The sequence below is a fragment of the Ovis canadensis genome, chromosome 2 (genome assembly GCF_042477335.2).
Source record: "Ovis canadensis isolate MfBH-ARS-UI-01 breed Bighorn chromosome 2, ARS-UI_OviCan_v2, whole genome shotgun sequence".
Taxonomy (NCBI): Eukaryota; Metazoa; Chordata; class Mammalia; order Artiodactyla; family Bovidae; genus Ovis; species Ovis canadensis.
Window position 1 is genome coordinate 152,801,007 of NC_091246.1, and position 12,747 is coordinate 152,813,753.

Here is a 12,747-nt window from a genome sequence, read left to right on the forward strand (position 1 = left end):
AAAATTGAGATTTTCTGTACCTTACGTTTTATTAAGCTTCCTGAGGAAGATGAGGCTTTCCCGAATACATTTGGTGCTGGGAACTTCTTCAGACCTCCTATGACCAAAAGTCATAGGAACACCTTTGGTAAAGGATGAGTTAAGATAAGCGTGTAAAAGTTCTAACACAAAGTGTCATTTGACAAAACTTATGTGACTCATGTCATACCATTTTAAAAGTTTTACCTCAACTATGAGCGTCCAAATAAGGAAAATTATAACTGACCTCAGAATAGTACAATAACTCAACCAACTGTCCAAAGTGTATGTTAAGATTCCATGCTGCTGAATCACGGTATCACCCTTATGAAGGATACACAGTGTGTTTATGTGATCTCTTTCCTACAACACTGCTAATTAGAATTCTGTATCTTTTATGGCCCAGTTAATATGCTCTCACATCATCAAATATATGTTCATGAAAAAAATTAACAGCCAGAGGACAAAATTACATGATTTATTCATTCACATATTTTTATAAATCTAACCAAATGAATTTGACAGCTAATTATATAAAATTATCAATATCAACAAGAGTATACATTACTTCCTTTCCAGGTTCTTTTAAAGTGAAGTTGATCTATAATTCTGTATCTTTATAAAAGGTTTTTTTTTTTTAAGATACTACCATTCATCCTCCATTTTTATGAAACTTCTATGAAAAACTATATTATTAATTTGATCACAAACCATATTAAAATTATATTAATTTGTATTCACCTTTAAGCTAGAAGATATTCAGTTAAAGTATAATAAAAGTATGTGGTTTACTAACTCTTCATTTAGAAAGACTGAGGCGTGTTTGCCAGGAAAGGGACTGATTAACTACAACTTATGTCAGTAATCTTAAAATGCTAAGAACCTGATGACTCCACTTTCAATTTTCATAGTAATGCCACTCAGAAATGCTGTCTACCATGCTCAGGACCCACATCACACTTACTGAGAAAGACTTATGGGTTTACTAATGTCAAAATCACAGACTAATGCTGTCAAGAAAGTCAAACGTGTAATTTCTAAACATTTAAACAAATTGATACATTACTCAATTTTTTAAAAATTTTATAAACAGCTAATAGCAATATGTATAAACAATTTAGTTTAACAAACTGAAATATTGAGATTTCATTAAAAATATGTCATTTGCAGAAAACCTAAATTTAAACAAAGATGCCATTTTAGGTTATCTATACAGAGAAAGAAGTTATGTTCATTAAGAATTTTGTTCCACAGAAGACAATAAAACACACTGAAGAAAAACATATATTGCAAAAAAATTAAAAAAGGAAAAACAATGCCTCCTGTAGTTTTATTTCACCGTAGATTAATTTATGGTCCACCTAACGTGATTCAGGATAAAATTTTAAGAACTAAAATTTTCTTCTTCACAGGCAAAGAGTCACAAGTTTCTGTTTTCTGATTATGTGAGCAAATTAAAAAAAAAAACCTACTATAAAGATCGCACAAAATCTAGGCCTCCCTTTCTGGCTCACCTTCAAATACCAACAACTACAAACAAATTTTTCAAAATATAATTTGTAACCTTCAGGTAAGTATAAATTAGTTTTATCTAGGCTTGCATCATTTAGCTTCTTATACAATCTATCTTTTTAAAATATATAATCTATCTTGTAATTAAGAAAGAAAATTAAAGCTAAGAGGTATTTATATCACTTAATTATACACCTATGTTGATTATGCAGATATCTCTAAAGTTATAACTTTACTAAAAGCAATAATATTCCAAATACAAAAACATCTCTCTTATTGCTTTACACTGTGAGCTAAAGTAAAAACTCAGAGAAGAGATTCAATATATGGAATATGGAAAAGCCTTAGAAGCTTTAATCCTAAGGAGTCCAGTTCATTTCTTGTAAGCAGAGAAACTCATAGTATTTCTTCAGCTTTCAAATTCTAGACATTCAAATTGCCATTGTGCCCTGCAAAAACTAATAACAGGCAAAATCATCATTTGGTAACAATAATATGGTTTTTGTCCTTAATGTTTTATCTCTAATTATATTCCACAGAAGCATTTTCTCAAGAGGAGAAATGTTTACTGTCTAAGGTTTGTAACTCAAACCAGTATTATACTGGTAGGATAAAGTTGACCTTATAATTTCCACATAACACAAATAAAACGAAACCCTGAAAAACACTTAGGAACATGTGAAATATAACCTTTCCTGTAGCTTCAATTGAAAAAAAAAAAAAAAAGGACTCAGCCAAATAGCAACAATGGAAATGAGAAATGAATAGTTCCATTACCTATCATAGATGAACATTTCCTATCTCTTTCAGAAGGAAGATCATCACAAGTAAAATACTCTTTATAAATTTGCCCCTAAAAATGATTTGGAACATAAACTGCCAAAATCACTGTCATAAAATTTTAAAGTATTTTTATGTTTAATATCAAGTCAAATTGGTTACTTATACCACTACTGAATTTTATATTTGAGTTATGCTGAAAAATACAGAAAAAGTAAAATATATTATCTCCACTACTGAAACCACAGATCATTTACATTTTCTGATCACTATGAACACACATAGAACACAGTATAAATATCAAAAGTGTAATACAGGATACTCACATCGTCATATACGAAACTCACAACCCCTTGTTGCAAGTGGTCTCTTCTCCTAAAGAAATCTTTAAACAAGAAGTTATTTTCTGTGTTACAGTTTAAAATCTAGTTTTAAATAACTGGTGCCCCCAGGTATTACAAAAGGAATAACTTTATACTCTAGTAAATCTTGTGATTTTTTAAATGTCCCAGGCCACTGAGATATGAAGAAAATTTTCCAAAACTGAGCTATAACATTTTTTCACTATTTATATTCCTTAAGTTTTGAAGCGTTAGAACTCTGATAAGATTTTAACAGTGAATAAAGAGGGGAAGACACATAATACTATCACTTTGCTGAAGGAAACGTCCCCTAATACTGTGCCCATAAATGGACCATACCTGTCAATGCTCGAAGCTTCACACAGCAAGCAACATAATCATCAAAGAAGATTCTGCCATTCTTGCTATAACGTTTGACAATGGTAGTTACTGTCTGAGGACTCAACCTATAACCTAGAAAAAGGGATTGCTAGATTAAAACTTCTGAAACTACACATCATAAGCACACCATTAACCAACAATGTATTCTTGTTAATAAAGTTATAAAACAAATTAACTTTCAGAATTCATTACATAAAAATATATATCAGAAACAAAACACATTGCTATTGAAATTGATCAGGAAAGGTTTCATTACTAATGGCAAAAGTGGTACATAAATTTCACAATTCCAACTCTATAAAAAGTCAAAGCTAGGAAAAAGAAAACAATTATCTTTTTGTGCTTGTAAAATATATTTTCGTTTTGAAATAATGTCTAATGTAGTGACAGGTTTTTTAATTCATCAATTTTTAAACCCTGTAATTTAATAGTTCTTCAAAAACATCAAAGCAAAGATTATTAGTGATCTTTGATATCATTCAAATCTGTATTTCCCACTGACTGTACTGTCTTAGAGTCAAAGAAAATTTGAGACTCAACACGGTTACTTAAAGTGGGGAAAAATAGTGAAATGTTATTCCATTTTGGCCTATAACCCTTATTATGTTTCTTCATAGATTTTTCATTTTTTAACCGGTATTTTTACTCTTTCCTTGGTTCTTTGCTGTCTAGTCCAATGGTCTCCAAAAATTTTTGAATGTATACTTCGAGTAAAAAGTTTTGGATCATTCACTCTCATTATATGTATATTATTTAGTCTTAAATTCTATACAAGTATGACTATTTGATGATCTACATTTTAAAATATATAAAAAACTAAAATTTAAAAGAATGGAATAAAAGTAATTAGAAATATAAATTAATTTATTTCACTTGTGGTCCCCCCTAGTGATGGTCCTATGTATTTAATGAGGTGTGTATATTTCACTGTGAAGAATGCTGGCTTAGAAATGTTGTCTTTGTATATTACTGGATTAGATGTGGACAAAAGACATTCATCCAGGCAAAGGGAAAAATAAAGAAAATAAACGCAATAGAAGATAATTCTACAAATAACTATAATGAAATGCAATCCAGGAAACTTGCTAAAAGTAATTGAAAGGAAAGGTATAAGTTAATAGAAGTCAAATATGCAAGCAAATGTTATATGCAAATAAACCCTGAGCTCCCTATTAGAGAGTTATGATCCGGGTAGATATGGGACTGATAAAACTCACAAGATTTTCCATAGCATTCTCATAAAAAAAAATTGAATATTTTAAAATATATCTGAAGACCTAAAATTTGAATAATACAGATGTCTCTTTGTTATTTACACTCAACTGCCTATGTGAATTCTTTGGTGGTTTTCTTTTTTCCAAATGGTTATATTAATTTTCCAACATTGCACAGAATTAAGAACCAAGTTTAATTCATTAGGAATTAAGACTCTATAATTAAACTACACAAGTTTATACGGACAGGACTATCCCTAAAATGACAATTTATTAAAATGTCTATTTATAAAACAAAATCATGGCTTTGACTTTAAACTGAAATTTGAGATAATTTACACTTGTTCAGATTTCAGAAAAGTACAATCTTTCAAAAGTTAGTTTTGTTACGAAAGCACTTTGTTTAGAAATGAATGTACATAAAATCACAAGCATAAATACAATTATGAAAACTACTTAAATTGTAAGCAAGTTAAATGGACTGTATGTAGTCCATGGAATTCTCCAGGCCAGAATACTGGAGTGGGTAGCCCTTCCCTTCTCCAGGGGATCTTCCTAACTCAGGGATCGAGCTCAGGTCTCCCACATTGCAGGTGGGTTATTTACCAGTTAAGCCACAAGGAAAGCCCAAGAATACTGGAGTGGGTAGCCTATCCCTTCTCCAGAGGATCTTCCTGGTATTGAGCTGGGGTCTCCTGCATTGCAGGCAGACTCTTTACCAACTGAGCTATGAGGGAAGCCCCAAGCAAGTTATATACCACTCATATTATCATTTTTTTAAAGAAAACAGACTGAGAACTTGAGCTTATCAGAGAGATGATAAAATAAATTTACAGTCTTTTGAGATACTCTAAAATGTAGATTTCTCATTTTGAGGGTTTTTTTTTTTTTTTTGGTGTCTACTGTGTGTTCTATGGAGAAGGCACTGGCACCCCACTCCAGTACCCTTGCCTGGAAAATCCCATGGATGGAGGAGCCTGGTAGGCTGCAGTCCATGGGGTCGTTAAGAGTCAGGCACGACTGAGTGACTTCACTTTCACTTTTCACTTTCATGCATTGGAGAAGGAAATGGCAACCCACTCCAGTGTTCTTGCCTGGAGAATCCCAGGGACAGAGGAGCCTAGCGGGCTGCCGTCTATGGGGTTGCACAGAGTTGGACACGACTGAAGCGAGTTGGCAGCAGCAGCAGCAGTGTGTTCTATACTACATAAAGAAGAAGAAAAACTAGACTACATATGGAGACCTGTTATTGAGATAAGCTTTTGCCATCAAATTAGAGATCTTATAAGTTATAAAAGTATACAATATAAATGATGAGTATGAACAATTAGAATAAATTTAAGTATATTCAACATAGGAAATTCAGAAACTGTTTTATCAACCAGAATGCATGAAAGGTTAGCCTTTCAAAAGCTCACAAATAAAATGGTTTTGTTAAAGATATTTAATCAGAATGCATCTATAACCTTGAAATCAAACTGGACAATAGCTGCTGAAATAATATACCCTTTTATTATTTAGCAAGTTTAAACAATTAAGATTCATCTGATCAAAGAACAAAGACAACCTGGATTTATTTAAAGAATTTTAATATGCTTACCCATAGCAGCAATGGCTTGATTCAGTTCATGATGCTCTACTGAGCCACTTCCGTCTTTATCAACAGTTATGAAGTTTTGCTTCCAGGAGTTAAGAGCTGCCCAAAGTTCTTTGAATTCATTAAATCCCATTTTTCCTGTGTAATCTCTCTGATAGTTTTATTAATGAAAATAAATTCTGATACCAAAGAGAATTTAACCTGGACTCAAAATTCCAAATAAGTGATTAAAAAATTGTAAGCTCACTTCTGCAAGAATTAGCCAATGTAGTATATAAATAGACTTGTATAAAAATGGAAAAGAATGGAATTCAAATAAGGATGTTACAAAGTATTTTTAAACACTCTAGTTTACCATGATCATTTATACCTAACAACTGCCTTAAGGGTAATTTTTCTATATTCTAGTATTTTTTGTTTTTACTCAAGGATACATCCAACATGGCAATCATAATTCTGCAGGTTTCCAAACTGAAGGCTATAAAACATATTTATTATCTGAATTAAATTCTGCCCTATTACAACAATTTCTGCTTTTAAAACAAAACATTTATCAACTGACTGCCAAAACTATACATCACTCAATGAACAAACTCTATTAGTCATGCCTAGTGAAAGAAAAAAAAAGAAAAAAATTACTACTTTCATACCTCTACTAAAGGGATTTGGGTAATTAAATAAGCAGTTATAAAATACTGAAAACTATCTCAGGGATGGGGGAGCCTGGTAGGCTGCCATCTATGGGGTCGCACAGAGTTGGACACGACTGAAGTGACTTAGCAGCAGCAGCAGCAAACAAAGGGAAAAGAGGGCTTTAGTCTTCCTAACACAAATGCCAAGTCGGCTTAAGTAGTTCTCACATACTGAGGTCACAAAACTTGTTAGAAATTTGGTTAAAGCTTAGGGCATATGGGAAGGAGAGGCATATAATGACTTCAGATGAGGACCAGATCCTACAGGTTTAAGACCAATGGAGGTTACTAATGGATTGGAGAAGAAGATGGCAATCCACTCCAGTACCCTTGCCTGGGGAATCCCCTGGACAGAGGAGCCTGGCGGGCTACAGTACATGGGGTCACAGAGAATTGGACATGACTTAGTGACTAATCAACAACAAAGGATTTTAAGGAACATAGGAGCAATTCTAAAATTTCCATTTCAGAAACAGTAGTTGACAAAGAAAGACTACATAGAGAGTAAAGTACGATGAATTTGGATGTAGGTAAATCATTTGGAAGTTTACTCCACTCAACCAAGTAAGAAAGAGATGAGCTTCAGAACTGAAAGGAACTGCTTTTTCTTGGGGGAGGGGGGAAGAAAGGAAGAAGAAATATAGATAATAAGATAGTTAGCTATCTTAAATCAGAAATATTAACACTTCCATATTTAAAGAACTATAAATGAGGACTTACTAGGCAAAATTTTTTTCTAATCCTTATCATAATTACATTCAATTAGCATGCTGATTTATCTCAAGACTTATTATACATAGTCCTGATGAAGGAGATATTATGTCAGTAGAGTTCAGTGAAGTTTACAAAATTCTTACTAGTAGCTCCTTAAGATAAACAAATGAATAAGCAAAAATGCTTAAAATTATTTATGCTACTTGATAAAATATTTTGAAATTTTTATAAAGAAAAAAACTATTTCAGCTAAATTTTAGATCCATTAAAGAAAATTATAAAACAATCCACACATTAAAAAAAAACTTTCTTTAATGTTTCACATAGTATCAATTGTAGAATAGATGGTTATGGTATTTTCAGACTGGTAATTCAATTGACACTGAATAAGCAGTTACTATGAACCAGTAGTGTATGTTCTGTGATTTAACATAAACATGCCTAACCTATTCAACCTTGAGATTTCTTTGGAAGGAATGATGCTAAAGCTGAAACTCCAGTACTTTGGCCACGTCATGCGAAGAGTTGACTCATTGGAAAAGACTCTGATGCTGGGAGGGATCAGGGGCAGGAGGAGAAGGGGACGACCGAGGATGAGATGGCTGGATGGCATCTCGGACTTGATGGACGTGAGTCTGAGTGAACTCCGGGAGATGGTGATGGACAGGGAGGCCTGGTGTGCTGCGATTCATGGGGTCGCAAAGAGTCGGACACGACTGAGCGACTGAAATGAACTGAACTGAACCTATACTAGTCCCAGTTTTACAAATAAAGCAACTGTGGCCCAGAAACATAAAGTTTCCCAAGTTCAGAGAGCTAACAGGTGGAAAAGAGGATTGGAGACCAGTACTCTTTCATACAAAAACTTCTCAGGCAGGGACAGGGAGAAATCTCTGGAATGGCATTCCATCATTTTGTCCAGTAAATTAGATCTAATTTGCCTTAAAGTTAACACAGCACTTAACATAAAGTTAAGTGGAAGAATCTGAATAGATGATAATAAATGACAAAAATTCAGTCATCAAATAACCAGCTCTTCAATCAGTTTCAAAATAGAACCAAGTAAGGTAAAAGTAAATAACCTTGACAAAGAATAGAAGAGAAGTTTTAGGAGAGTTGACAGATTTTCACTCTCTCCCCACACCACATTAGAATGGATAGAATTAAACTGAATTTTTACAATTTGTAATCCTTTAGAGAATAAGAGAGGAAACCAAGAAACAAAACTTTGCAAGTTGAAAAGTAGGTGGACATAAGTTGACAACCTCCATCTGAGAAAAGTGGCTTCCTGACCCTGCAATAAGAAAAGCTGAGAAGCAGCCTCGTTATCCTGGAGGAGACTTCAAACTTTTACAAATTGGTGTGAATGTAGAGACAAAAACAGAAGGACCGGTTGAATGCCTATGTAAGGTGCCTTTGAAGCCCAAATCTTGCTTCAGCCACATGGATGGCTGCCGTGTCTACTCCCAAGCCAGCAGACATCTGGGGTTTTATTTTCTGGAGGGTTCTATGCACTGCAGGAAACCAGGCACTGTTGAAGACAGGGCTATCTATTAAAACAAGGAAATAAAGTGACAATTTACAAAAGACTGAGAACCCTGCCAAGTCCTCCCTCCTGGGCTCCAGAGAGCAGATCAACTGGACAACCAGCCCCAAAAGAAATCCCTAAAGATCCTGACACCCAGTGTTGCAGGAGAAACTGCCCAGCTGAACCGCTAGGCTCTCAAGTCTGGAGTCAACACCCAGCCCAGCTCTCAGGGCTTCTAACCAGTATTTTAGTTAAATATGAGCAACCAAGCATCATCAGACATCTGAGAAAGGCAGCTGACATGAAAGACAGTCAAATGAACAAACCAGGGAAAAAACATTGAAGAAGTAGGTTATGCAGGAGGAAAAAAAAACCTGGAAAAAAAATTAAAAATCTCAGAGAGATAAGAAAGATGTCACATTCATGAAAAAAAGAACAACTGCTTTTGGATTTTAAAAACATGATAAGAGAAATGAAAGCCTCACTAGAACTTGAGGAGAACATATACTAAAATTGGAACAATACAGAGACAATTAGCATGGCCTTTACACAAGGATGACACTCAAGTTCCTGAAGTGTTAAAAAAAAAAGAAAGAAAGTTGAGGTTGTTGTGTGTTCTCTGTAGCCTGCCAGGTTCCTCTGTTCATGGGATTTTCCAGGCAGGAATGCTGGAGTGGGTTGTCATTTCCTTCTCCAGGAGATCTTCCCGACCCAGGGATCAAACCTGTGTCTCCTGCATTGCTGGCAGATTCTTTATCACTAAGCCACCCAGGATTTCCCCAAAAGGAGAAGAAACCAAGAGGCAGGAGAGAAAAAGAAAAATTACCCAATCCAAATGGCAGGCTTCCACAGAGAGAAAATGGAGAAAATGCCACTGAAGAAAACTGCTCGGAATGAAAGCAAATGAGTCTCGATTGGAAACTCCCTCTGCATCCCGCATACACCAAGGAACAGCACTACGACATTTCAGACCAAGGGCAAAGAGAAGCTTGCACAAGCCTCTACACACTAAAAACAAATGACATACAGGCAGAAAACAAAAAGATCAAACAATGATGGAAGCTGGAAGCAATGGAGCTTAAAACTCTTACGTCAAAATGTTTTGTAATCTGGAGTTCTATACCTGGCTAGTCACTTAAGGACACAATGACAGCATTTTCACAGGAAGTCTCAAAAGATGTGTTTCCCATGTACTTTTATTAGGAATCTATTAATAATGTATTTTATCAAATTTAAGATGAGAACAAGCGACGGAATGAAGGGGAGATCCAATTCAAGAGAGAGAGGAAAGGGCGCCAGATAAGAGCATCATGACTGCAATGCACAGAAAACGAGGCACAACAGAAAGCCCCAGGATGGGGATTAACTTCAGAAAAAGCAAACAGTTACAGAAAAAGGAAAATTAGTTATATATTATTCTAAGACTCAGGAAGAGCACTTAGACAGTTAACAATAAAGCAAATGCTTATTACTGACCTAATGAAAATTACTGAATAGCTATACTGGATGGACGGGAAGGGAAGGGCTCCTGTGCACAGAGCAGGGACATGGCTGAAAGGGTTACATCCTTCCTCATTGTCCACAGCAGGACACAATCACTGATCATCATCAAAACTGAAAATCAACAGCAATAAAAGCATGCTGTTTAAGATATGGAGGCACAGTTCAAAAGAATTAGCCGAAAGAAGTTGAAAGAGATTTTTTTCTAAGAGTGGTTAACGTCAGTGGGGGGGAATGCACACTGAACAGTATTTACTTGACAAGATTAGCATTATTTGACTCTGCATTATGTGTGTGAATGTATGTGATAAAAAAAAGTTTTAAAAAACATTTCAAGTATGGACACAAAAAAGTTAGAAAGTGAATTTCCTAGTGCAATTTCAACAGAAGGAAAAAAAAAAAAGATCTCACGAGAAAAAGTTCCACTAATTCCAGATTGTGTTAAACACTTCTGAAGTTCTTCAGCATCCACTTCACCATCCTGGTAAAAAATAATTACAACCTGATTAATGAAAGAAGTTGTATAAAAGCATACTAAAATGCTAACTAGCTGTTCAAGGCCAATAAATAAATATGCAATCTTCAAAATATTACTCTATCATCATCTACAAAATTATAGAGATAATTACTGATGACAAAGACACAATAGAGAACATCACACAACATGAATACTTTTTCACAATCAAATTTTATTCTATTAAATTATGTAGGCATTTCACATATAATTTATATTCTCTACTTCTGAAAAACAGCATAATCACTCTGTCCTATAATAATGCAATATAAAATCTTGTGAGAATCATTATACTTCCACTATAAAAACTTAGAAAAATGCCTAAAATGTGTTCAGAGAAGTCTCTAATTTTTTCTTTCATGCTTCTTTTGAGGGGAGCTTATTTCTAAAGGATACTGAATCTTTAACTGGGAAGAGAAAATATCATTTTCCTTCACATCTTTACTCTCAGCTTGAGAGTCCCCCTACATTTTGGTGCTATTCTTCTGAGTTTTGTCCAAATATTCTTTGCCATTCTTATGAGAAAAAAATCTTTTATCACGAATAAGAAATCACAATCAAAGTGCAACAGGTTGAATACTCTCATTATGTTTCAGTACTACATCCTCTTTTCTAAAAAAATAAAGAGTTTAATAATTTACTTGGAAGCATCTCATACGTGGTCATGAATTCAAAACAACAGCTCTGGGAAAGGATTAAGGAGGCAAATTTGAAGCATGTAGTTTACAAGAATCCAAAAAACAAACAAACAAAACTTTTACAAACTAATGCTAAGAAGTATTACAAACACGTCTAAGAAGCATTATAAACACTAAGGAGTGTTATAAATATTATCAGGCAAGTGAAAGACTCACTTTTAAATTTGAGGAAGAAAAAACTCAGTAGTTACATTAAATTATGTTTTAATGCAATATTTAAAAAAAACAAAATTAATGCAAAAAAATCTGTGAAAAGATATCCAGTTTTTAAATAAAAGCTCTGAACCTGTTTATACCATTCACCTCATTTGTCTCTCTTGATATTGACCCTGATTAGGTCTATCAAGCCTGTTAGATTTACCTGATGGTCTTAAATGTTGAAGATATTTAAGTATATACCAGTTTATTTATTGCATTTTAATCTGCTTATTTTGGGGAAATAAACCCAAGTATTTGGTAAAACAAAAATTTAATGAAAGTGTCAAATAGTACAATCATAGCAGATCATTGTTGACAACTGTTACAATGAAATAGTTTGTAAGTCAAATAAAGGTCTCTAAATATACATGCCTGGTTCTTAGATTTTAAGTTGTAGTTTTACAAAATGAGTTTATTATATAGTCAGCTATAGATTGCATACTTTTTCCCAGTATTATACTCCTTAAGAGCTCCTTGCTGATCAGAGTGGTATAAGGCAACAGGATCGCACTTAGCTACAAATAATAGAAAATATTATCAAAGGGGCTTAAAGAAATAAATGCTTCTTGGGGCTAGGCAGATCTAGACTCTTTGGCGACTTAACGAAGCCATCAATCTCTTTTCATATTTCCAAATCCCTCATCCACAGGCCTTTATCTCAAGCTTCTGGCCTCCAGATCACAAGATGGCTACAGCACTTCCATACTTCAAGTCCCCTTTCCAGCCAAGTGTTCCCCTTTCCAGAAGAAGGAAAAAGGGCTAACACTAGTTTCAGCTAAGCTTTCCTCATTTGGAAAAGGAAAGCATCCTAAAGAAATTGCACCTATATCTCAACGGCCAGTATTATGGCACAATGGCTACCTTTATACAAAGGTGTCTGAGACAGGATTAGGGTTTTCCAACCTCTAATACACGTGAAAAGAGAAAAGGACATTTTGAATGAAATTTGGGTAGTCAAAACAAAGTGTTTGCAACATATAATAATTCTGTGTATATATATTTCTAGAAAGACATTTGGGATCTAGTGAACATTTAAATG

The 12,747-nt window shown here is 34.2% G+C and overlaps 1 protein-coding gene and 1 non-coding gene across 5 annotated transcripts in view; one reads left to right on the top strand and one right to left on the bottom strand.

Annotated features, from left to right (window-relative positions):
• Positions 1–480: 480 nt before the first annotated feature.
• GCA (grancalcin) overlaps positions 481–12,747 on the bottom strand; it is a 41,782-nt gene continuing 29,515 nt past the window's right edge. For all 4 annotated transcript variants that reach the window (XM_069574335.1, XM_069574334.1, XM_069574336.1 and 1 more), the window contains 6 exons: positions 10,710–10,779; positions 6,299–6,342; positions 5,868–6,015; positions 3,012–3,125; positions 2,637–2,695; positions 481–1,988 (listed from right to left, as the gene is read on the bottom strand). In XM_069574335.1, the coding sequence (XP_069430436.1) occupies positions 1,962–1,988; positions 2,637–2,695; positions 3,012–3,125; positions 5,868–6,015; positions 6,299–6,342; positions 10,710–10,779 (462 nt within the window). In that variant the 3' untranslated portion in view covers positions 481–1,961. The remainder of the gene's footprint in view (positions 1,989–2,636; positions 2,696–3,011; positions 3,126–5,867; positions 6,016–6,298; positions 6,343–10,709; positions 10,780–12,747) is intronic.
• Positions 9,286–9,388, top strand: LOC138434836 (U6 spliceosomal RNA). The gene has a single exon (XR_011254913.1). It is a non-coding gene; the product is annotated as a U6 spliceosomal RNA (small nuclear RNA).